The 25,590-nt window shown below is 38.5% G+C and overlaps 1 protein-coding gene across 1 annotated transcript in view; it reads right to left on the reverse strand.

Moving 5' to 3' along the window:
- Positions 1–661: 661 nt before the first annotated feature.
- LOC141804181 (retinal-specific phospholipid-transporting ATPase ABCA4-like) overlaps positions 662–25,590 on the reverse strand; it is a 55,467-nt gene continuing 30,538 nt past the window's right edge. The window contains exons 25-49 of the mRNA XM_074688504.1: positions 24,884–25,089; positions 24,734–24,788; positions 24,483–24,533; positions 22,663–22,835; positions 22,078–22,202; positions 21,876–21,974; positions 21,253–21,534; positions 20,780–20,812; positions 20,579–20,684; positions 20,421–20,495; positions 20,096–20,265; positions 18,461–18,638; positions 18,035–18,150; positions 17,761–17,908; positions 14,969–15,092; positions 13,090–13,219; positions 12,873–12,993; positions 11,017–11,079; positions 10,593–10,699; positions 5,030–5,171; positions 4,603–4,737; positions 4,208–4,311; positions 3,937–4,029; positions 2,537–2,786; positions 662–2,306 (exon numbers count right to left, since the gene is read on the reverse strand). Coding sequence (XP_074544605.1) covers positions 2,190–2,306; positions 2,537–2,786; positions 3,937–4,029; positions 4,208–4,311; positions 4,603–4,737; positions 5,030–5,171; positions 10,593–10,699; positions 11,017–11,079; positions 12,873–12,993; positions 13,090–13,219; positions 14,969–15,092; positions 17,761–17,908; positions 18,035–18,150; positions 18,461–18,638; positions 20,096–20,265; positions 20,421–20,495; positions 20,579–20,684; positions 20,780–20,812; positions 21,253–21,534; positions 21,876–21,974; positions 22,078–22,202; positions 22,663–22,835; positions 24,483–24,533; positions 24,734–24,788; positions 24,884–25,089 — 3,203 coding nt within the window. The 3' untranslated portion in view covers positions 662–2,189. The remainder of the gene's footprint in view (positions 2,307–2,536; positions 2,787–3,936; positions 4,030–4,207; positions 4,312–4,602; positions 4,738–5,029; positions 5,172–10,592; positions 10,700–11,016; positions 11,080–12,872; positions 12,994–13,089; positions 13,220–14,968; positions 15,093–17,760; positions 17,909–18,034; positions 18,151–18,460; positions 18,639–20,095; positions 20,266–20,420; positions 20,496–20,578; positions 20,685–20,779; positions 20,813–21,252; positions 21,535–21,875; positions 21,975–22,077; positions 22,203–22,662; positions 22,836–24,482; positions 24,534–24,733; positions 24,789–24,883; positions 25,090–25,590) is intronic.

The following is a 25,590-nucleotide window of genomic DNA, read 5'->3' on the forward strand; positions in this document are numbered from 1 at the left end:
TGATTTGGCTTCACAAGACAACTACTTTAGGATTTAACCACAGAATGTTAACATGTAGATAAAGCATTTTGAAGCTAATCGATGGCAGGGGCCATGTTAAAGATGACATACTCAACCTGGCTTAATACGAGTGAAGATGAGGTAAAGAGGCCCTTATATGGACAAAAGTTACAGTAACATCTGACACTTAAAAATGAGCTATTCAGACCCTAATGCCTGAAATACGTCTGCGCTTGCATCTTGAGCTCTTTGAGAACAACCGGGCAAGAGCTGCAGGAGAAAAACTCAGTTGGTAGTTTGTCATTTTTGAAAAATCCTGGGGCTCATTGCAGTATTGACTTCTGTAAACACAAATTATATTTTGCTTTTTAATGAGGATGGGACAGTTAATGGAGCAAGAAATGGGGGATGAAATGCAGAAATGGGACCACAAGTTAAAATCAAAACGTGTTTTTCAACCACAGGAACTAGCCCTAGGAACTAGGGACTTTTTTAGTAAGTAATGCCTCATGTTGAGTGTGTTTGTCAACGCACATTGGCTGCTTGTTCAGTCCGACAAACTGCATGGCTGACAGAAAGCTGGAGTCAGACCAAGGAGTTCCCACGCTTCCCACTCCATTGAAAAATTGTCCATCCATTGCAAAACCTCAGGTTTGGCGTTTAGTATCAGTTACCGGCCAACATGTCTGGATAAAAAGAGATCCACATTCGAAGTGCGGACAACCCGAAACTTATCCAGGAAGTTATCTCTCTAAGAGCTAATCCAGCTTCGTAGTACAGGCCCCGAGTCTGGCTCCGCTCATGTTTATCGACGTCGTCGAGCTAAAAACAAACTGATTTTGACACAGTTTGTTTTGAAGTTTACTGGGTGTTTTTAGGTAGTTTCCGGTCATGACTTCCTGTCATGCTCAATCTTCTCTACACTGAATTCATGCGTCACAGATCTACGTCTGTTAAAAACGGATGGCTGTGTATGACCTACAACATGAGAACAGAACTGACTTGGATGGAAACCTATTTGATCCGCTTTCCGTGATGAAACGAAGACTGACTGCAGATGCATCTGATGTATTTCAGTTATAACTGTCTTTTGAACCAGGCTGTAAACATCTATTTTTGCTTTTTTCACCTTGGTTTATAAGTGGAGTTCAGCCTCTAGTGGACACTTAAGGAACTGCAGTTTCGCATGACATTTTTATTCTTGGACCAGAGATTGGTGTTTGGATTTCATACGCTTCAAGTCTTCCTTGTCCCGGCCCAGAGTCAAAAGTTTATGACAGCAACAAACTCAAAAACAAACATGGCGACTGTCGAAGTTCTGCTAATGTACCTCCTACATTAAAGACAAAAACCGAGGCAGCATTGTAGGAGGCGGTGGTCGGTGAGGCTGTTAAATAAATCCTGAAAGATCCACCCGTTATTTCTTCTTCGTGTCTCACTAAAGCTACGTATTGGGTAGTAACAGCAACATTGCCCCCTGGTGGTACTGCACCGTTTGGTCCGTATCCGTAAGCTTTATGGAAACCAGCAGAAATACAGACGAATTGAACGCAGAGTTGGACAGAAGGCTCCGTCCATATCCGGATCCGTATTTCTGGGCCTTAAGGCTGCTTCCTTTAGGGGAAAAAATGCTAATTAAACTAGTTTCATGAGCTAGAATTAGCATCCAAGTCAACGTCACAGGAACTACAGATGTACTTTGCCTGTAAGGAGAAAGTTTTTCCTTGTTGTCGCTTTACACGGAATGTGGCGGAGTGTTTATGATCCAAAAGAAACAAAAAAAAATGTCCACTAATGCCATAAGTTCAACCCCACCTCAAAACTTCGCTCCAACCCTTGAAGCATTCATTACACATACAGTATGTACACATTTATACAGGCCGGCAGAACCTCAGCAGAAATCTCTCCATTACCTCAGATGAAGAGCCAGCAGGTTGTGCCGTTAACACATCTGATTTTAAGTAATGTATCAGACATGCAGCCGTACGTCTCTGATCATCTATTTACAAAGTGTACGTATGTTGACATTCTGCGCTTTGGAAGATGTTTTTTTTTTTTTCTACGTTGGTAGAAACCAGCAAGGCTTGTCTTAAAGAATCTCTAATGAAGCAGTTTGGCTATTTAATTCTTAGAAATGAGAATGTGGGCCTCTAAATGTGTGTGTGTGTGTGTCCACAGGAGACATTTCTTCATGTTTTCCTCTGCACCGGTGAGATTTTTACATCTTTTCTTCCACATGCAGGTCGTTTCTGTAACGTGGGGTCGTCGTCCTCTCCCGTCTGTTGCTTGGCAAAATTGACAAACACCTGCAGGAGAGAACAGGACGCACTGAATCAGGACATTGACTTAATGTGATCTTGCAGGGTTTTGTAGCTAATTAAGATGACTAATTATAAAAAATGTGTTATTAAAAAAATAATTGGATGATTCTTCATGTTTCCATTTCTGCAGGTAGGTAAGAGATGCCTGATCATGTCCGCTACGTTTATCAAACCCACACACTCCCTCATTGTCATGTGTCATGTGTCATACGTACCTGGTCCAGTGTTGTCTGGGAAACAGAGTAGTCCTCGATGCTCAGCCTCTCTTTGTTGGCCACCACCAGCTGAAATATCCTGGCCAGAGAGGAGGTGGCGATCTGGTACTGCAGCGTGTTGTAGTGCTTCTCCCTCTGAACGGCGCCGGGGAACGAGCTCTCCATGAAGCTCTCCACGGGCTCCAGGTCTGGGGACGAGCCGGGCTTAGCTGCCTTGATTTTCATGGTGACTACGTAGCCGTCGCTAAATCTGCAAGAGGGAAAATTGTAGATCTAAATTCTATATATCCTGCAGTCTTTCTGTAAAAAGAGCTCACTCGGAGTGATTTCAGAGCTGGCTGATAATCTTTTCGGCTTTTGTGGGTCATAAAGTGTCATAACCATTAATTTCAGCCTCTTTGAAACTCTAAGAGGGGGTCTTGTGCCTTTTTACTCTTTATTCTGTCCCTCTGGTGCCCCCTGTAGAAGCTTTATATGATTAACAGCTCAAACAATCCCTTTTTTCTCACTCTGGTGTTTCAGAAAACCCTTATTTCAGCTTTTGTCTGAAAAACCTCATTTGAGCTGCTGTCTCTTTAAGACTCCCTAATCTACAAACCACCAGCCCTCTGATTGGCCAGCCCTCTAGAGGCCTATCAGGGGCAGACCTTGGTGTTTGAGGCCCGTCCCTTCAACTTGTGATGAAGCATTTAGGTGATTGTTATGTGACAGAGATGGGGACTCGAGTTGCACTAAGTCGCGCACACAGAGACTTCAGACCCAACTCTGACTTATGTTTTGGAACTCAAACAATCATTGTTTTCTTTTTTTTGGCGTAGAGGCAGTGAAAAACATCTGCATTTACATAGAAAGGCCAAAGTTAAACGGCTCCTGAGTTTGAATAAGAGGATGGAGGAATGTGTCATTAGACTCAGGATAATTAAACAATGCGGCTGTTGAGTGCAAACTTAACTTTTTTGTCCACTCAAGAAGCAGATGGCAAAAGTTCATAAGACATTTTTTTTTCCGAGACTGGACTTGGTTTTGCAAGAACTATGTTATGTGATAACCTCACTACTTCAAGCCTCTTTGAGATTTCAGAGTGTTTTAATCAGTTTAAAGACAGATTCAGGGATTTCTACAATATATGACTATGAAGAGATCTAGAAATCAACATAAGTTTAGTCTGAACATCCAAAATTATTACTTTATCTATGTTTAAAATATATGAAAGCTGAACACCCCCTCTTTAAGATGCTGAGGGTGGTTTACATCTCACTGAGGCTTTGTCTGATAAAACTTTGCAGTGTGTCTGCTGCACATGCTCATTCTGCATCATCAGTTGTTGTGCGGCTTGTTTGTGAATCACGGTGTTTATATTCCACTCAGAGACGACACCAGCCTGCAGGAAAAGCTCTTACTTGTATTTGAGGTGCTGGATGGTGCCCAAACACTTGAAGGTCCCATTGACCATGATGGCCAGTCGAGTGCAGAGGGCTTCACACTCCTCCATGCTGGTGGAAAAATAAAAACATGATTCTCTATTTCCACAGCTGGTGTTTCATGTGTATGAGCGAGGAATCGTAGTTTCACTCATGGAGTTTCAGTGTCATTAACAGATGCTGGCAGTGTGTGAACGCTGTTTGCTCAGGTGTGTTTGCAGTGCGATGAGTTCATGTCTGGATGTCCAACCTGTGTGATGTCAGCACCACCGCCCTGCCGTCCTGTATCACACTCATGATGGCGTTCCACAGGAAGCGTCGAGAGTGAGGGTCCATCCCGGTCGTGGGCTCGTCCTAAACACACACACACACGCACACACACTCACAAACTTGACTCTCTGAGCACATAATTCCATATGAACCAGGACCAAATCCTCATCTCCGTCAGCATATGGCAAAGATCTCACATTTATGCCAATTTGAATTGAACCGCGCCTCTTCCTGCCAATGTATGAAACATCGCAGGCCAGGCTCCGCTGAGCCCATATGGCTTCCCATCTGGATCCATAGACCATTTCATTGATAAATCCCTGCATAAAACCCAAAAACCTCAAACAATGGGCTCCTCGTCATTGGCAGACTCACCAGCAGAACCAGCGCCGGGCAGCCAATCATGGCGATGGCCGTGGAGAGTTTGCGCCTGTTGCCCCCGCTGTAGGTCACAGCACAGCGGCTGGCGTACTCTGTCAGACCCAGCTTCTGGATGCCCCACTCTGCCACCTACAGGGAGGAGAAGAAGGAGCATGTGCCTCCTTTATTTATTATTATTTTTTAATGACAACCCCTCGCTGTTAAATGAGGGCTAAAAAAATATTCCAGTGAAACTGTGAGGATTAAACAAACATGAGCAAACCCTGAACAGCAGGAAAGAGACGATAATCAAAACAAACTAAAATTAACAAGCAGACGGAAAGCTCTGTGTGCAGCTCTGAGCTTAACGTTGGTTCCTCTTGCAGAGTGAAACCTCCTCAGGCTGGAAGAGACGTTTTAAAGCAGCAGGAGTAAAACTCACTCTGGGGATCTCCGACTCAGGTACCCCTCTGAGACGAGCGTACAGGTACAGATGCTCCCTGCCGGTTAGGAGCTCATCGATGGCGTCAAACTGAGGGCAGTAGCCCATGTTCTGGTGCACGTCGAGGATCTCTGTCAGGATGCTGTGGAACAAAACAAGAAGTGCCAATCATTGATGTGAGCCAGTAGAGCAGATAACAGTAAGAAAACAAAACAAGCAGCTTCTCTCAGCGGGGTCGGCTGATATAGTTATTATTTAAACATGTCAAACAGAGCTGAGAGGACGCCGATTCCTCCAAACAACATGATTAAAAATGAAACTCAGACTTTTTGTTGTTTTGGGGGAATTCATTTCAGAAGCAAATTTATGTTTTTCACAATCAAACCCCCTCAGATTAAGGGCTGAATATGTTTTTTATTTCTGCTGTTGCCTTTTTATCATCACTCCCTTTTTTTGAAAAAAAAAACTGATACTTTCATCTTTTATTTTGAAGCTTTATTTGATCTGTGAAGAGTTAGAGGCCTTATAAGGAAGATTAGGAACAAATAAACGGTAAAAGGTGGATGGTTGAACAGTCTTTAAGCCAAACCTTTTCATGAATCTGCTTTTTATCGTACACGCAGCCTGTGAGGGCTCATTGAAATAAGATATACAATGCATATGAATAGGGCTGCAACAACGAATCGATAAAAGCAATAAAAATAAATGAATAAAAGCTTCATTGTTTGTCCATAATCAATGCACTGTGCTGCAACATTATTATTAGTTTCTCTTCAGTTTGTCTTCTACCTCTTTGTCAGATAATTTAGCGGTTGGCAACTAGCTGAAGGTGCATTATCGCCACCTACTGGACTGGAGTGTAGATTACCTGGGCTGTGGGGCTGTATGTGTCACATGTAAACAGAACAGTTTGGCGGTCGGAGGAGCGTGTTAATTGCAATGTTTACAAAAACGTCCTCGGATGTCACGGCAGTACAACCGCAATGATCCAGCTCTTAAAACTCAAACATGTTGGGCTCATCGATGACAGGGTTCCTACAGCTCAAGGCAAGTTAAATTTAAGCCTTTTTAAGACTTTTTTAATGACGTTGGAAATCAAATTTTTAAAAACAAGTTGACAACGAACCACAATTGAAACAAACAAAACTAACAAACAAAAACACCACATGAATTACCTGGGTTTGAGGTCATTTTAACCCAATGTTTATTTTACATAAAACATCACTTTTTCCTTTTTTTTAACCCCATTTTTACAACTTTATGCCTATTTTGCCTCCATTCACCTTTTTTTTGCCACTGTCACAACCATTTTTGAAAATTTTACATGGTTTTTGAAATTAACATTTTAAATATAATTCTCAATTTTGCTGCCATTATCAATTTTCCTAAGCCACTTTTGGATTTTTTTGCCAATTTTTCTCATTTTTTCTCTCTCCAGGCACCCTTGGTAGAACCAAGACATGCGTCTGCTTTAAAATTCCTGGTGCAACCACATCACGGTTCTGTTAGTTCCACTATTGTGATAACATGATGTTGCCATGAGAGTAAATCAGGAAATTATTTAGAAAAATAGATAAATGTTACTTAATATTTTTTTTACGTCAAACTAACAAAAATCTTACCAATGTGTTCAAATTTTTAAGACTTTTGAAATTTGGATTTAAGACTTTTTAATGCCAATTCAGGCCTTATTTTTAGGATAATGAATTCAATGCCTTTTAAGACTTTTCATGGATCCGCGGGAATCCTGGATGACAAGTCGGGAGCTCAACAGCAGGGCGAGGAGCTGCAAAATCCCACATACACTCCTTTAAACTAACATTAGCGTTAGCGTTAGCTGCTTCAGATAGTGGTACTGTTTGACCTGCAGGTGAAAAGATTGAGGACATATTTTTATTTATTTGCCTTTTTGGCCCACTGAGTTATTAATCTGATGACATAACAATGTATTTTCTGTTATTTTGTCCAAACTGTTGATTCTTTAAGTGACGATACGTTCATGTGATTTGTTATACGTTTGATTATGTTGTTTCTTTGTATATATCTTTAAATAAACAAAAGTCATTAACTTAAATAACATCACGCCTGGTTTTTGCAAAATGCACTATCATGCATTCTCATCCTTATTTTCCCTGATTCATCGATTAATTGTAAAAATAATCGTCAGAGTAATTGATTACTAAAATAATCATTAGTTGCAGCCCTGGAAAAAGCCTCAAACTTTTTCATCCACTCAATAGATGAAAAGCAGCAGATGACAGAAACTCATAAGACTTATTTTTAGCGACTTTGGACTTGGTTTGGACTTGTGAAAAAGAGACTTGAGAATATCTTTGTTATGTGATGGCCTCTTTATCTTAAGTCCTGTAAAGACCTTGTGCTGTTTTTAGAGCGTTTGAATCAATCTAAAGACATATTCGGGGATTTCTACAACATATTACTAACTAGAGATTGAGAAATCTACACAAGTTTATTCACAAATCCTGGATCTGATGAGATCTGATGAGGTGCCAATTTGATTTAAATTGGAATTCTTTTATGTTTTCCGATTATGGGGATTTTAGTTCTCATTTTCCCACCAGACCATATGAAAAGTTGAATGATGATGATGTCTACAGACTTTATCATATTTCCACCAAAATGCACATCACATGTGAGTCAATATTTAGGATTTGTTTCAGGGATCTGGCATCTCACTTTTTTTCCAATCCATTTTTTTTTTTTATAAAAAAGACTAAAATAAAAAACTTAAATTTGAAAAATAACGATCGATTTTTGAAAAAAAAAAAAAAATCACAATTCAAAACCATTAATCAAAAAATCCTGATACAACAATATATCGAGTTTTTCTCCCACCCCTATTGTCCTTGTTGAACCATTTCTGTGTAGATTTTGCTGCTTGCACTTTTTTCTATATTCACATGTGGTTTTATGTGCATCAACTAAATACTGACCTGACGGATGTGAATATACAAGCAAAAACTTTTTTGACCATATATCTTTTCATTAGTTTGTAAACATCTGTAGCAAATCCTTGTCAAAAGGCCAAATAATTTTGACAACGATGGTACAGGAGAAATAATTAATGGTGGGGTGGTGAATACTTTAGATAGGCAGTGTATGATGGGATAATTAGGTTAATTCCCCCCCCCACAAAATGTTCAAAACACTTTTCAGATTATTCCTTCTAACACCAGAATGACGACAGCAGCTCCATAAGCTAACTGTGACGTTAAAACACTGCCATTAAGCATGAAAGGCCACTGTCACTCAAGCCAAGAGGGTCACACTGAGACACCGGATAAGAAACAAACAATCACAGGTACTTAGGGCTCCATTAGACGCAGCCTCATAAGGACAACTGGTTCACAAAGGCAGCGGGGAACTGGACATTTACAGACGTACTCACAGATCAAGGTAACTCAAACTGAGACCGACCACTTTCCACAGCTCTACAATCAGCTCCTGCTGTTTTTAAATGTGCACAAATGTGACTCAACTTGGCCTGATTCATGTTCAGATATAGATGTGAAGTCCACTGCATGTGTAGGTGGAAGAGCTTCGTTTCCTTTCCTTCCTTTCATGCTTATTTTCATTCAGTCACTTCTTTTTGTTGTTAAAGTTATTACATTTTTATTTTCTCCTGCACATGCTTTTATATATTTGTCTGTTCATAATCCACAATTTAAAATCAGTTTATCAACACCAAAATGTGTAATGTACTATTTCTCAGTATCTGTGTAAGAAAACACTCATTCTTTTACAGAAGGTCTAAGTCCTTCAGATTGCACTTTAGTAAGCTAAATGGAAGAGTGATGGAGCACGGGCTAAAACACGGGTTAAGCTATTTGTTTCAAAAAGTTGTATTGAAGAAAGAAAAGTACAAACAAAAAAACAAACGCACGCCTTGGTAAGAGTCTCGTCTTTACAACTGTGGGCGATGATGCTTATGGGAATCAAGAGTCTTTATCCCAGAAAAACACTACCAATTCTGGCCACAGGTGTCACTGCAATCAACGCCCAACAGAGTCCTTGCGGTGCCTCTAAAACAGGGTCTGCAACCTTTACTTTCAGAGGAGCCGTTTTGCCTCAGCTCACCTGGATTAAAGTCGTCCAGGAGCCACAAAAATATTCTCTCTTTACAATGAAGTCAAAAAGTGTGTAAATTCTATACAAAGTTAAAATTAAGAGAATAATTATCGGATCCAAAAGTTTTTGGAACTTATTCAACTAATGTCACAGTTTTGTAACTTTTGATAAATTTGCAATTATTTAAAAAATAATATATATATTTTTTTTTTGATTTTGCAAATTTGCAAAAATTCTACAACTTTTAAAATTTGTAAATCTTGCAAATTCTTAAAAACTTTTGAAATTTCAAAACTTTGCAAAAAATTTTTTAATGCTTTTTTTAATTTTGAAATTATAGTAAAATTGCCTTTTTTTTTTTTAAAAAAAAAGACATTTATAAATTTGCAAAAATATTCAAAACGTCAAAAAAGTGTGCAAAAATTTCAGAAAAAAATGAAACTTCAAAAATTTTGAAAACAATTACATTATGAGGAAAATTAAAAGAACAGGAAATTGCAAAAATTAAAAAAAAAAAAATGCAAAAAAAAAAAGAATTTAAATAAATTTTCAAAATTAAAAGAAATAATAATAATACTTGGCTGTTATTACATAATTGATAATATTGCTCAACTCATCATTTTGTTTGTTTTTTGCCAATGTCTTGTCACATATTTAGAATGTATTCTAAGCCAACACATTGGTCGTTTAGTGAATCCATCCACACAGAATGAAAATCATTTTTCTTCCAGATTAGTCTTTTTGTAGATGTAGTTATCTTCCCAGGGCTGTAAAACTTGAGGTTAGCCACAGGTGCATGGAAAGTTGGTGGGCTGTTGATGTTGTAGGAGGTGAAGTAGAGCGGTGGCAGGCTTTACTGACAGATGGGATGAAGATTTAATTCAACAAAATGTTGATCTTTTGACCAACTGCCACAGATGTATACCTCTCGGCTTAGTTAGTCTACTCATATCTTTTTTATTTTAAAACAGAACTTAATATTTACAAGCCTGCGAGCACATTTATGAAAGAATTTTTTGCTTATTGCTTGAATTGAATTGTTTTTTCGATTACGTTCATATTTGCACTTGATTTTAATCCTTATGTTGTAATATAGTAGTTTTATTCATCATTTCTGATCTTACGAGGAGGGAAGTGAGCAAAAAGTTTGGATCTGTTCTTTTTCTATGGAGGACTCAAAAAGTAAAAAAGGTGAAAAAAGAGACAGAAATCATCAAGTTCCTTTTTCCCGTTGAGAGAACCACAGCAGGAGATTTTATGGTCAGACAGTGTCATCAAACAGATTACTGACAGATTGACCTTCCTCTGATTAAACTTTCCGACCCACTGAACGGGTTCCGATCATCCCTCATCTGGAACTGCACGCAGGATAAACTGAAAGCAAAGTTTCTCTTCGACAAATACCATCTGATCAGGTCCTGAGCAGGTTTAGTGTTTGACGGAGCGGGGACAGCAATGACTGATCTTTATGTACCTGTATCCAGCCACAGTCGCCTCCCCGGAGCTGACATCGGTGTCACCAGTCAGCATTTTGAAGGTTGTTGTCTTTCCAGCTCCATTAACTCCCAGGAGACCGAAGCACTGGCAGAATGAAAGACAATCAGGATGTGTGTGTGAGGGCGCACCCAGCTGTGAGGCTGAGGATGACTCTGATGACCTCCAGGAAATTACATTTTCTATTAAACCTCATGAAAGTACACAAACTGAACGTGAAAAGAACATGAGAGCAAAGGGACAAGCTCTGTTCATGAGACCATTCAGTAAACTGTAACTGATGAACACTGTTACGTATTATTTCCCTTTCAAAGTGTTAAAGACATAAATATCTGTTTACATGAGGAAGAATGAGATCAGACAGCAGCAGCAGCTCTGAGTCCAAACAGACTCAGTGACTTTACCTCTCCTGCAGGAACACCGACACAAATCCGGTCCACAGCTGCCCTCTTCCTGCCCATATAGGTCTGTGCAGAGAAAGCAAATAATAATCACAGGCGTCGTGTGTGTGGCACTTTTTACATCAGTAACACCAACATGGAGGCAAAACACAGGATCAAAAAATGAAACAAGTCCCAGCTTTACAAAAAGCATACATTTGAATTCCTTAGTTAATTATTTAAGAGCGGAGTATTTTTTTTTATCATATTCATGTTCAAAACCTTGATCCTGTTTTTTTCTTTTTCTTTATTTGCTTGTAGATTTATTTCACTGCTTTGCTACATCTTTTGTATGATTTCATTGTTTAGATTTTACCTTAAACTGTTTTTATTTTCCAGTGTGAAGCACGTTGGTAGCTTTTTTAAAAGATCTTTTATAAATAAGGCATTATCATCACTATGGCTTCAAACTGGAGAGTTTTAAAGATTCTATTATGGTGGAAAAGAAGTTTAATCTCCCAAATAATGTATGAAACAGACATGATTCACCTTCATTGCTTCATAACGTCACACAATGGAAAAAACTGAAATCTTATCAAGTGTTTTTGTCTTTTTTTTATGATAAAATGCCTTTTTAGATTTAATATGAGTCTTGTTTCCAGTTACTTAAAGACAAAAATGAGGTCTAAAAAAAATCTGCAGATAGAAGATGAAAAATTTACTTAAGTGGAATAATGTCTTTGTGCAAGTTACTTTTTCTTGTCTCATTGGCAGATTATTTTACTTGTTACAATCAATTTAAATCATTTTTGACTTTTGAATAACTTAAGACAAGACTTTTTTTTGGACTGATCAGTTGAATGTGGCTCATATTGAGTATAACAGACAATATTTACTTAAATAAGACAAAAACACTCTAAGATTTTCTTTTTTTTTTGCAGTGAAGGAACAGTATCACAATGTGCAGAAGTTTCTCTTCTGCCTCTGTCTGCTTTAAACAAAGAGCTTCTAGCCGTGTATTAATGAATAAAATAATGAATAAATAAAGAGGCTTAGGCACAACCGGTGCTGACAGGCTCGAGCAGAAAGCAAATTTAAAATAGCTGAAGAAAATGTTCAGTCTAACCTCTCTCGAGACCAAAAAACACGATACAAAAGTTCAGCACACTCCGTAGGTCTGATCCCTCTTTAGAATAACATATCAACAATAACATCATCTTTCTGAAAGCTCTGTTCATACTCCATTATTTACCAGACAAAGACGAGCAGTTGTTGTAATGTTGCTCACATATGTTTCTGACGTATGGTTAATTCATTCACGGATACAGCACCCAAGGACGTTTTATTGACTTATTCAGAACATCTTATTCTTCTCTCTTCTATATTTATTCATAACTTTTTACAGATAGAAAGTAGATTTTAAATAAGGCTGAACTGAAAGCAAGAAGCTCACAGGACCAAAAGTAAGAACTACTTCCCGCAAAAAGTGAGTAAATTTGTGTTTGTAGATGATTTCTTTGTTGTTACAATGCATCTTTAAGTTATTTTCTGTTAAAAAATCTGTTTATTTCTCTTTTAAATGGAGCGGCATTGGCAGAGAAGATTTTAGCACATTTTTCATGGATGTACAATTTAAAGGGAAATAAACTGGCTTTCAGTAATATCAGAATCACTATTAATACGGTTTTTATTTTTTTATTATTTTTTTTTACAAATTATTAATAAATAAAATAAAACAAAAATAAAATAAAACAATTAAAATAATAATAAAAATAATGATAAAAATAATAATGAAATTTAACATAATAACAAAAAATAAATAATAATAATCCACTAAACAAAAATATACTGTCTTTTGTGCTAAATTTGTGTAACTGTACCTTGGAGAGGTCTCTGATCTGCAGGATGTCTGTGTTGCTCCCTCCTTCATAAATCCTCTGCCTCTCCGTTGCCACGTCAACATCATCATCTTGTTTTGGACCTTGGCTTTTCTCGGTTAACCTGGAGGATTCACAAAAAGACACGTTTATTACAGCACTTTGTCTGATGATGAGGAGTGAAAGCCTTCATCAAAAAACCCAGACACTGTTCACTCACCAGTGGTCCAAGAAGAAGCGGTACTGGATGAGAAGATTGAGGATGAAGTAGATGAAACCTTCCACGGCCATGAAGGCAATGTTTTTACCCACAAAGTCCCACCGGAAAGGGTCCAGAGTGACCTCCTCACCTGGAAACAGACAAGTTTAGCTGGTAATGAATCAAAGTCAACATTTTCTTTAGTGCACCAGCAGGAAAAACACTTTTACATCAACTTGTTTCATTGTTTAAAGACAACGATGTGTACACTGTAAAAACCTGAAATCTTATTCAAGTGTTTTTATCTTACTTGGAGCAGAGAATGTTATTTTAGACTTAATATGAGCCACATTCACCTGACTAGTCTGGAAAAATGACTTGTTTGAAGTTATTTAGAGACAAAAGAAGAGGTCTGAATTGTATCGTGGTATATTGTGTTCACCAGGAAATTAAAAAAAATCCTCCTGTTCGACAACATTACTATCTCATAAAAATAGGATTTCTTTCTTTTTTTTTTAAGTAAATAGTAAATATTTATTATGATAATAATAATAACCTTATTTGTATAGCACTTTTTAAAAAAAGAAGTTGAAAAGTGCTTTAACAGCCAGAACATAAAAACAAGTACAAGCATCAAACATGAAACACAAGCTTTGTTTGTCCCTCTACTGTGAAAGCGACCTTGGGTTCTTTGAAAGGCGCTAAATAAATTTAAGTTATTATTATTATTGTTAAGCTTCGACCCATATAAACTCAGGCAATACAAGAAGCATGCAATATAAACTGAGAGCTGGACCAAGATGAAAGCTAAAAACATCAATCAACAGGAAAAATAAAAATAAAATTAAATAAAAGGCAATAAAAAGAGGTTGGGAGCAGGGAACAGGACAGCAGGTATAAAAAGACAGTGTTAAGAGTGTAAGTAGAATAATAAAACAATGAAATAATGAAAGTGATGATAAAATAATGAACGAGACATAAAATTTAAAACCAAGATAAGACAGAATTAAGAGATAAATGATAAAAGACAATATAAAGGACAAAAAGATGGTATCACATTAAAGCGAGTCTGTAAAAGTGAGTTGTTTTTTTAAGTATGCATTTTTGATTTTCCTGTTTTTATGAGATACTATCTTTTAAAAAACAGGAATTTATTTATTTTAGAGTTTTCTGTTTTTATGAGATACTATCTCATGAAAACAGGAATCTTAGAAAAAAAAGAATTCCTAAAAAAAACTTTAATTGTTATCTAGATAAAGAAACATGAAAGGTGTAACTGTTAACTTAAACACATTAAAAAGCATACCTTAATAAATATAATAATAATAATAATAATAATAATAATAATAATAATAATAATAATAATAATAATAATAATAAAACAAAAAATCATGCAGCAATGAGTCATGCAGCAGAGCATTATGGGAAATCCTGTTTCTACAAAATAGTATCTCATAAAATCAGGAAATCAAAAATAAATAAATTCCTGTCTTTATGAGATACTTATGTTGTAAAAACAAGTGACTGCACTGTGCCACCATTAAGACTGCTTGTAACATCTAAAAAAAAAATCTGATAATGGAACAATAAAAAACTACTTGTATTTAGACATTAATCTATATTCAAGCAAGTTTTTGAACAAAATTTTCTTGTTCCATTGGCAGATTTTTCTTACTTGTAACAAGCAATTCAGACCTCAGTTTTGTTCTTAAATAACTTAAAACAGACATTTTTCTTCAGTTGCTTTCAGTCTTAACTTGAATGTGGCTCATATCAAGTCTAAGAAGACACATTTTTATGTAAAATAACACATAAACATTTGATAAATTTCAGTTTTTTGCAGTGTACATAGATTGTTCAAATACAGGACGTTACTGGAATTTAAAGAAAACATCATTACCAAATCTGGCGTAGACATCGGTCACCGCCTGGTTCATGGCCATGTCGATCAGCCCTCGCCCCAGACAGAAGTGAGGCAGCACCAGCAGACCTTTCTTCAGCCACTCGTTGAACGCCAGCAGAGACTGGCAACACAGAGATACACAAACACATAAACATACGACTAAAATCTGAACAGGAGCAGGATTTATAGGACGCTTCAGCTCACAGCGTGTACTGTACACAAAAATAACCATGAATAATTGTACTGACAGGAATAATCAGGTTATTCATAGCTAAAGCTCAGTGCTGTCCTGAATAACGTGCACATTGCTTTGCACAGAAAACACAATCTGCTACCAAAACCTGTTAATACTGAATGAATGACTACTTTACAAACTTTGGAAATCAAAAACTTCTTTGCATCTGGACTCAAGAAGCAGCTAAACAGCTGCCTGATGATGCTGAGCCAGAAGTAAAACTGTGAGTTTATCAAAGTTAACAACCGGCCAGGGAACATAATGGTGCATTAAGCAGCTGTGGAGAAATTTCCCTCAGAAAACTGATGGATTTATATTCTTAGCTGAAAATTAAAAATGTTTTCTTCTTGTTTTTTTAATTCATTTTTCTAATTTTATGGAGAAGAGTCGTCCTGTGCTGGGTCTGATCAAGTTTTATAGATCCACAAAACACCAGAAGATCTCAGCTGTCTAAAACATTAAGATTACCAAGAAAGACAGTGTTTTGGTTAAAATAGCGACGTTTTTGATCAAGGACTTTCAGCAGGATGCATTCCTCTTAAGGCCATCATTAAATACTTATCTTGAAAATATTTTGACTAGAGCTGCACGATTTGGGGAAAAGGTGCGATTTGCGATTAGGTGGACAATATTGCGATTGCGATTGTGCTTGCGATTTAATAAAAAAAGTTGTGTCATGATGAGTCTACAGGCTTGCTTGGTTATCATGGAGAAAAAACTGAATTGCATGTGCTGACATTGCGATTGCGATTGCGATATCCTCTTTTGCGATTACGTAATTGCGTGTGCTGACATTGCGATTGCGATTGCAATTGCGATAATCGTGCAGCCCTAATTTTGACACATATATCTAAAACTAAACTAGGGTTCATTCCTGAGGACTTCTTCAGTGTTTGAACAACTGTTGTAAACTTGATATCTACTGACACGTTCAGCTGAAGGTCTCCAGTTTACAGGGTCACCCTTCAAACTGGAACACTGGGAGCTGACAGAGACACATTCACACTATCAGGCTCAAAGAAGACCAATGTTTATGTCCTATCTATGCTGCTCAACCCGCTGATGCATGCTTTATTTTATTAATCACATGCTTTGGTATAGATCTGTCCAGTGTCCTCGATCAACAATACCTTGGTGTGGCCTTGTGTCTAACTTGCGTGGCCTTGTACTTTGTGTTTTTCTGTTGTTTCTTTGTATGCTTTGATTGATTTCGAATTTTACTTAACGCAGTTTCCCTTTTGTGTTGCATGTGTCTCATATCTGTGGTTATTTACCATTATGTATTATTATTTATTTATTTATTCATTATTTATTTTATTCTCTCTCAGATCCTAGTAGTGTTTGATATTAAGATGTGATTTGTTTTCTTTTAACTTGTGTTTCTGAGGTTGCCCACTGTAACATCTGCAGGGGACTACAGATGAAAGGTAGCCTTTTGGCTAACTCTGGCATATTAACTGTAACATCAATCTATATGCATCATCCCTGTAAATTAAACAAAATAAATTAAGATTAAAATAAAATAAAATAAAATAAAATAAAATTAAATTAAATAAACAAAATTAAATTAAATTAAAATAAATCAAAATTAAATTAAATTAAAATAACAATTAGATTAGATTAAAATAAAACAAAATTAAATTAAATTGAAATAAAATGAGATTGAATTAAATTAAAATACAATTAGATTAAATTAAATTAAAACAAAATTAAATTAAAATAAATAAATTAAATTAAATTAAATTTTAATAAAACAAAATTAAATTAGAATTAAATAAAATCTGGAAAGTACTACCCCCTAGGAAAAGCCATTACCCCAGAACTAAATTCAAAACCTTGTTCTTGCGGTTCAAGAGCACATACATGTCTGCAGTCTGTCTCCGCTTTATCACGGCAACAGATCAAATAGGTTTCCATTCCATGATTGGAAGTCAACGTGTCAGCTTACACTGGATCCGTTCTGTTGTAGTCTGTCTGCGTGGCTGGTCTGTCATATCACAGGAAATACGCAGCCATCCTATTTTTGCTGGACTCAGAGCTGTGACGCCTAAGTTCAGTGTAGGGAAGATCGAGCGGGGCAGGAAGTCGTAATCGGAAACTACCTAAAAGCACCCAGTGACCTCAGAATAAAACAAACTGTGTCAAAATCAGTTTGTATTTAGCTTGACGACAATGATAAACAGACATAACTAGTGGAGCCAGACCAGGAATCAACAGGTTTGAGGTTTCACAGCCCGACATGAATGAAGAGAGACTTATCAATGGAGTGGGAAGAGCAGGAACTCCTCAGTCTGTGACTCCAACTGTCTGTCAGTCATACAGCTTGTCGGACTGGACACGCAGCCGGTGTAAGTTGACAAATGCTGTCAACACTCAACGAAACGGAGTCGGACTGCAGACGTGTCTGGTGTATTTAAAGCATTAGTTACTCAAAAAGTGCCTTCCAAAAAGTCTATACTGCAATGAGCCCCGGCATTTTTCAAAAATAACAAACTACACCCATTTACATCAGATGAAGAGTGCAGAGAGCAAACTTCTGATTGAAAGTTGTTACCCGGTTGTTCTCAAAGAGCTCCAGGATGAAGGTGATGGCGCTGCTGTTGATGCCGATGAACAGGTTGATGCAGGAGAGCGACACGTACGCTGTGCTGGGGATGCTGAATAGGTAGGACATGGGGTACATCATGGGGGTCACTGACCACCTGGGAGACAGAATAAAGAGTCAGTCTGCGTCATTTTCTTACACCTGATCCTCACCTTTTAGATTCTTTTGTTTGTTTTTGTATTTGTAGGATTTAAGGCATAGATGCGGCCAAGAAAAGTCTCACCCATAGAGAAGAAGCAGAGTTATCAGCGCTGGCAGGTTGGACGGTGATGTGTAACACTTTTTGTCAAAGGCCATGAAAATACCGACCACCATTGCAGTGCTGAGGGTGTAGTTCATCTGAAAGAGAAGGAACCAGCAGGGGAATCAACAAACTGAGTAATGAGAGTTTAAAGAAGCTGGTTGAAGACTTCATTTCCCATGAGCGCTGTCACCCACTGCCATTAAGATATGACTCTTGCAAAGGCAAATATTTGGATCTTTTTTAACACTACTTGTCTTTGTTCAAGGCAACTTTCTGCAGGATGTTTGGGGAAGCAGTGTTGCCTAAGGGACTTTCAGGCTCAGTGCCATCAATAGATTTATGACTATTTCAAGATCATGTATGAAGTCCTTTAAAAACACTAGTCTGGCCCCGCCCCCTACTCACCATGTCCCAGAAGAAGTTAGCCACCCAGTAGACCAGAGGGCTGACCCCGCTCACAAACTGCAGGTGTTTGGCTTTGGTCACACGCTCCTGGATGAGGTAGAGGACGAAGCTGGCGGGGATGAAGGACATAGCGAAAATAACGCAGATCGCCACCACGGCATCTACTGAAGTGGTCAACCTGGAGGAGGAAAAGGTCTGGGTTGTAAATTTTGCAGTTTAAATAAAACGTCTTCTAAATTACACTCTTCTTTTCAACATTGAACTTAAGAATAATCCAGAGTGAGAGCAGCAGTCACTAAATGTAAAAAACAAAAAGAATAAAAGATAAAAGGATATAACAAAATAAATGTTTTTTTCTAAAGCTCCTAACTCAGACATCATTAAAAATTTACTCCACTCTTGTGAATAAACGTCTTGTCTACTGGAGTGCACAGAGCTGACAATCACCGAGGGATATCCAACGTGTTTTATTTATCTAATTTTATTTCTACAGCACTCCTTTTTCCCTTTATTTATGCAACTCTTCTCTTCCTGAGGTTTCATTCTCTTCCTCTTCTAACACAAGCTTACATCTGCTGCAGTTCAAGGCGAGCATCAGAATGGGGAAGAAAGGTGATTAAAGGGACTTTGAACGTCACTTAAACGTCAGTCATCTCTAGGGTTTACAGAGAATGGTCCCAAAAAGAGAAAATATCCAGTGAGCAGCAGTTCTGTGGGACAAAATGCCTTGTTGATGCCAGAGGTCAGAGGAGAATGGACAGACTGGTTGGAGCTGATAGAAAGGCAACAGTAACTCAAATAACCACTGGTTACAACCGAGGTCTGCAGAAGAGCATCTCTGAACACACAACACGTCCAACCTTGAGGCAGATGGGCTACAGCAGCAGAAGACCACACCGGGTGACCCTCCTGTCAGCTAAGAACAGGAAACTGAGGCTACAATTCACACAGCAACACCAAAACTGGACAATAGAAGATTGGAAAAACGTTGCCTGGTCTGATGAGTCTGGATTTCTGCTCCACATTCAGATGGTAGGGTCAGAATTTGGCCTCAACAACATGAAAGCATGGATCCATCCTGCCTTGTATCAACGGTTCAGGCTGCTGCTGCTGGTGTAATGGTGTGGGGGAGATTTTCTTGGCTCACTTTGGGCCCCTTAGTACCAACTGAGCATGGTTTAAAGTCCACAGCCTACCTGAGTATTGTTGCTGACCATGTCCATCCCTTTATGAGCACAGTGTACCCATCTTCTGATGGCTACTTCCAGCAGGATAACGCTCCATGTCATAAAGCTGGAATCATCTCAGACTGCTTTCTTCAACATGACAATGAGTTCCCTGCACTCAAATGTCCTCCACAGTCCCCAGATCTCAATCCAATAGAGCACCTTTGGGATGTGGTGGAACGGGAGATTCTCATCATGGATGTTCAGCCGACAAATCTGCAGCAACTGTGTGATGCTGTCATGTCAATATGGACCAAACTCTCTGAGGAATGTTTCCAGGACCTTGTTGAATCTATGGTAGAAGGGGGTCCAACCCGGTACCAGCAAGGTCTACCGAATAAAGTGGCCATTGAATGTAGATTGACTTGAGTTTTAATGCAAAGACGTTAAAACTACCAGAAACACTCACACTGTGACCTCAGAGAGCTGCTCCTTGGTGAGGTTTAGAGGATGGTTGATGGCAGTCATCCCAAACTCTACAGGTTTTGCAGAGCGAGGAAGAAAAGCCCGCAGGATGGCGTTATTGGCCACATTCATGAATGCCACCATGGCGTGCCAGCCTTTGTTGTTGTACCAAACCTGACAGAGGAGAGAGCAGAGGTATTACTCCTCGTAGTTCTCCTCCTACGCAGATTAACCTTCATTTTGATACTGTTAAAGCAAACACTAAGGATGAGAAGTGAGTTTGTCTGAATTAAGTTTTGGTTTTAAAGGAAAGACAGGCTCTCACCCACCTTTACGTTGAATTCACTCTCCATGTAGCGTAAGAAAGCACCTACGTCCCTCAGTGCCAGCGCAGAGTAGTCGCCCTGTGACAGAAAAGCTTCATTTTAACTGATCTGACAGCCTAAACACATCTCTCATGGGTCAATAACTGAAAACCAGTGAATACCCCTGTGATGTTGAGCATCCGTCCCAGGTCCTTGAAGAAATTCTGGATGTCCTGGGGGTTGACGTCCAGGATGGGAAGCTGTCCGCCCACTGACAGACCTCCATACCTGAGGAGAGAAAAAGGATTCCCCTAAAGTTTCTACATGTTCTTCAAAAACAGATTAAAAATATGGAGTTTCAGGAGTAAGGCGCAAATTATTACCTCTGTTCATTCACCCAGTATTTGCTCTTCAAACTGTGAAATGAAAAAGAGATTTTAATGAAGAAAAGTGACTCAGCGTTTTTTTTAAAGAGGGGGTATTATGCTTTGATTAAGACTTTTATACTGTCTCTCTGGTATCTTTAAATGATTAACAGCTCAAAATAATCCTATTTTTCTCACTGGTGTTTTAGAAAAAACTTTTTTCAGCTTCTGCCTGAAACCGTTAACTTCAAGTACTGTCTCTTTAAGGCTCCCTGCTCCACAAGCCCACTTCCTTATGATTGGTCGGAGAAAAAGCCATGAGTAGATGTTGGTATTCGAGGCCAGCCCATCTTTCCAACATGTCATGAAGCAGAAGGAGATCCTTAGTCACCATTTTAGCATCTTAGCTAGTCTTGTGAAGATCTAATACCCCCTCTTTAAACTTAACATAGAGGACTTTTGATCTGCTTACAGCTCCTCAAGTGACCCACCTGGCTCTGATGAGACTGGGGTATGTTTTAACCAGGTAGTCTGAGATGTTCCTGTCCGTCAGATCCAGCATCGTGTCTCCTGAAGCCTCGATTCGTTGTGGAGGAGGCAGACCTCCAGCTCCGGCTGGACAGACGGGCATCATGGTGAGTTTCTCACTGGTGCTGCAGCGGCAGGTTGGAGACGGGTTCCTCTGGTTCCACTCTGGACTCTCGAAGATGTTGGTGATCAGAGGGGAGACTTCAGGGTCCTCCCAGTCTGAGGAACTGTTACTGCACGACATTCTGTGGATACGTAAGAGGAGAAATAGGAGTAAACAACAAGTTCAACCACTTCTAAAAAAGTGCAGTGGACGCTCAGTGTGGGAAAGAATTCAGCATTTTTCTACATTAACTCTAAAAATCTTGCTGTATTTCTTGAATTTCATGAAATAACTGCTATTTCTGTTCCAGTTGAGTCACCATCAAACAAATTAGAGTCTAGCAAATAATACGACAAAAACAAGAGGTAAAAATTAAAGTAGTATTAGCCAGGATAAAAAGTAGGAGAAGGACTTGATCAGGAGCTGGTGACGGGAGCAAGGATACTAAAATGCGCTGCCAAAGACCAGGGTCCTGGTACTCACCCGAGTGGTTCACCCTCCATGCAGCGCGTCCCCAGACCTGGTCTGTTTAGTAACCGCTCTATGAAGCGCTTCATTTTGGGGTCAAACGGCTGCTCGTTACTAAACAAGAAAACCAAGAAAAACACAAAGATTAAACACATTTAGGGCCTCATTTCACACATCAGATCTGCCAGTTTTCACATCATGTGGCGAGAACCCTGACCTGATGAAGGTGAACTGCTGTCCGTACATCCAGGGGGTCAGGGTCAGACTAGGGTACTCTCCAAACGGGGGAATGATCATGGTGAAGACCAGAGCGATGAGGACGAAACTGGCAGGAAGGACGATCTGAAAGCCCAAGATTCAAGAAAAGAAACGGTAACAGTGAGTTATGCTCACACAGTTTGACTTCACATTAGCAGAATTTTCTGATGGGCTTACATAAACTTTGTACATAAATATTTTGTAAAATCTATGAGAGTATCTTTTTTCTGAAACACTTGAGAAAGTAAAAAAAAAAAAAACACAACATATACATTTACATTTGACTAAAAAAAGTTAACTCTGACAAAAAATGCTTCAGTTATTGCAGAATTTCTTGTTGCATGTTAATGTAAAAGGTTTGGCTTTCCCTCCCTGCACCCAGTCATGTCTGATTCAATAGTTCACAAAGCATTCTGGGAAACTTCCCCGCTCTTCTTCTTGCCAACTGATCCATGATGAGTTAATATGTTCTGGCTCTCTCCTGAGTCATCCCATACGTGCTATAATCAAGCTTACATCCTGTCACATCTGCACGTCTCCGTACCTGTGCCATGAAGTCTTTCTTGCTCCTCGTGGCGTGATGGAACCTCTTCACCAGCAGAGCGTGGAACTGCTTCAGGATCAGAGAGAATCCTTTCACCTGCCGGGATCCTCGTCCTGCGCTGCTGTCCGAGGCGCCGCAGGGCGTGCCGTTAGTCTTTAGCGCGCCATTATGTTCTGGGATAAATGGTAAAACACAGAGTCAATGGGAAAAGCATTTCCTAGAGGAGGCGGTGGAAGCAAGATGGAGGATGAGGTTTGGATCAGCTGCTGGGATTCTAGAGAGCATGGCACCTTACGACTCTAAAAATCCTCCTTTGTTAACTGTACCTCACAAAAACTGAAATCTAAGCAAGCGTTTAAGCTTTGTTTCAAGTAAAAATATCTTATTAGACTTAACATTTCAAGTTTTTTGAAAGAAGCATAATGTCGTAATTCTAAAAAATTAAACTGACAAGTCCAGAAAAAAAATCTTATTTTAGGTTGTTTGGAGACCAAAATGAGGTCTGAATTGCTTGTAGAAAGTTTAAAAAAGCTGCTTATGGAACAAGAGAAAAGATTCTTGTATTAAGCCATGTTTCCGGTTTTAAGCAAATTTTCTTGCAATGTTTTTCTCCCATTGACAGACTTTTTTTACTGGTTAAAAGTAATTCAATTGTTGAAAAAGACATTTTTCTGAACTGATCAGTTAACTGTGGCTCATATCAAGTTTAATTAAAAATTTTTTACTTAAAATAAGACAAAAACATTTGACGAGATTTCATTTTTTTGCAGTGTACATTTTTCTGACCTGACTACTAGATTTTTCACTGCAAAAAACAGAAATTTTATTAAGAGTGTTTTTGTCTTATTTTAAGTAAAAATGGTCTTATCAGATTCAAAATCAGAATCAAATTTTATTGCCAAGTACATTTGCACATACAAGGAATTTGTCTTGGTTTGTTGGTGCTAACAATAAAGAAAATAATGAAAATCCAAGATAAAATATATAAAAAAATATACAAATATTAAAAAAAAACAATAATAATAATAATAATAATTATTATTATTATTATTATTATAAAATAAAAAAAATACTCATTATGAGCCACATTCACCAGAATTTGTGACAGAATTTGCTTTGAAGTAGAATAATATAATTATTTTATCTCGTTTCAATAGGAAGACTTTTTTTTACTTGTTACAAGCAAAGTAAAAAAAACCCTGTCAATAGAACGAGAAGAGTTTCTTGTATTTATCTAGTTTAAGCAAAATTTCAAGCAAATTTTCTTGTTTCATTGGCAGATTTATTTTTAATTGTTACAGGCAATTCAGACCTAATTTTAGTCTTTAAATAACTTGAAATAAGACATTTTCCTGGACTGGTCAGATAAATTTGGCTCATAGTAAGTCTAAAAAGAAATTTTCTTTTGAAAAGAAGAGAAAAAAACCTGATAAGATTTCAGTTTTTTGTGGGGTTCTTACTCTAGAGGCAATTCAGGTGTCATTTTTGTCTTTTAAAGTGTTGAAATGTGACATTTTTGGGCCTTCAAGAAGAATTTGTCTCACATTAAGTCTAATAAAACAGAAATAAAACACAAACACTTGTCTAAATTTATTTGTTTTCAGATTAAAAGCTTGTGTGCTGTAAAACTGTTTTGCGTTGACAAGAAATTGGAAACAGAAAAGGATTTTAATGTCAGACACCGTTTCTGTTTTACGGTATTTTATAGACTCAGATTGTCCACAAGTTATCAACCAGGTCTGAAAGTAGCTTCAAGATCTAATATCAAGCAGGTTTTGGTTTAAAAGACTCAATAAAAACCCTGAAAGTCCGTCTCTGACCTTCGTCACCAACTGCGCTGTTTTTTTTCTTCCACTTCAACATCCACTGCTCTACAGACGGGAGGAGACACAAACTAAAGGGTTAAAAGTGACCCACAATGCACCACAGCACGGTAGGGAAATTTACGACAAAGACATAATAAAAACAGGTGTGAGGTAAATGGATTAACAACACGTTAGAGCGACAGGTCACAGGGTCAGAAATCCAATTCCAGGGAAAGGCCATGCTGAATATCAGCGCTGCTATTTACCAGGAGTGGTGGCATGACTGGCTGCTTCTCCATCTGCAGTGACCTTTATGAAGATCTGCAAAGCAGGGAAAGTTGGTGTGAGTCAGGCTGTAAAACTTGTCTTCCTTTATGTCCTGAAGCTACACCACACAAGCTCTTCAGCGTCTCTACCTCTTCCAGCGACGTGTCCGAGATGCCGAAGCTGCTGAGGCCCATGTCAGTGAGCGTCTCCTCCAGCTCCCTGAACAGGCTGGCGTACGCTCGGTGTTTGAAGCCCTTGTTAGGAAGCAGGTAGGTCAGCTCCTGGCCGATGGTCTCTATCAGTTTGGCTTCAGGGACGTGGTGGTGTATGAGGTTACTGATGCTGTCTATGTCACCTGAGGAGACGACAGAAAACCATCATTTCAGGAGAGAGGAGTGAAGAGCTCATTAAAGCTCTAAACAAACAGTTAATGTAGTTAATTTGTGCTCAGCTCAATGAAACATGAGTGTCTTCAAGCAGAATCAGGAGGGAAAGCCTCATGGGTCAGTTTTACAGATGAATTATAAATGTGGAACTACAGTGAGCTCTGTTTCTGAGTCTGTTTGAAATAAGTGGGACAAAGTGGGACACGCAAAATCACAAGGGAGGTTTCTGTGTTTGTTTTTCTCTGTGCCTTTGGTTTGGAGCAGGATGGGGCTGTTTGAGAGTGAAGCTGAGGAAAAGCACCAGAGAAACCACAAAAAGTGAAACTTTATAAGTCCAGAAAACATCTAATTTCCAGATATTTAAAGACAAAAATGATGCCTGAATTGTTTGTAAAGAATATAAAAATTTACCACACTTCCTCTTACTCAAGCTTGACACATGCTGAGGGTCAAAGATTAAGTTTTTAGGG

This window comes from Halichoeres trimaculatus, unplaced genomic scaffold (genome assembly GCF_033239565.1).
Source record: "Halichoeres trimaculatus isolate MK-OKI-2021-1 unplaced genomic scaffold, fHalTri1.1 fHalTri1_scaffold_15, whole genome shotgun sequence".
Classification (NCBI taxonomy): domain Eukaryota; kingdom Metazoa; phylum Chordata; class Actinopteri; order Labriformes; family Labridae; genus Halichoeres; species Halichoeres trimaculatus.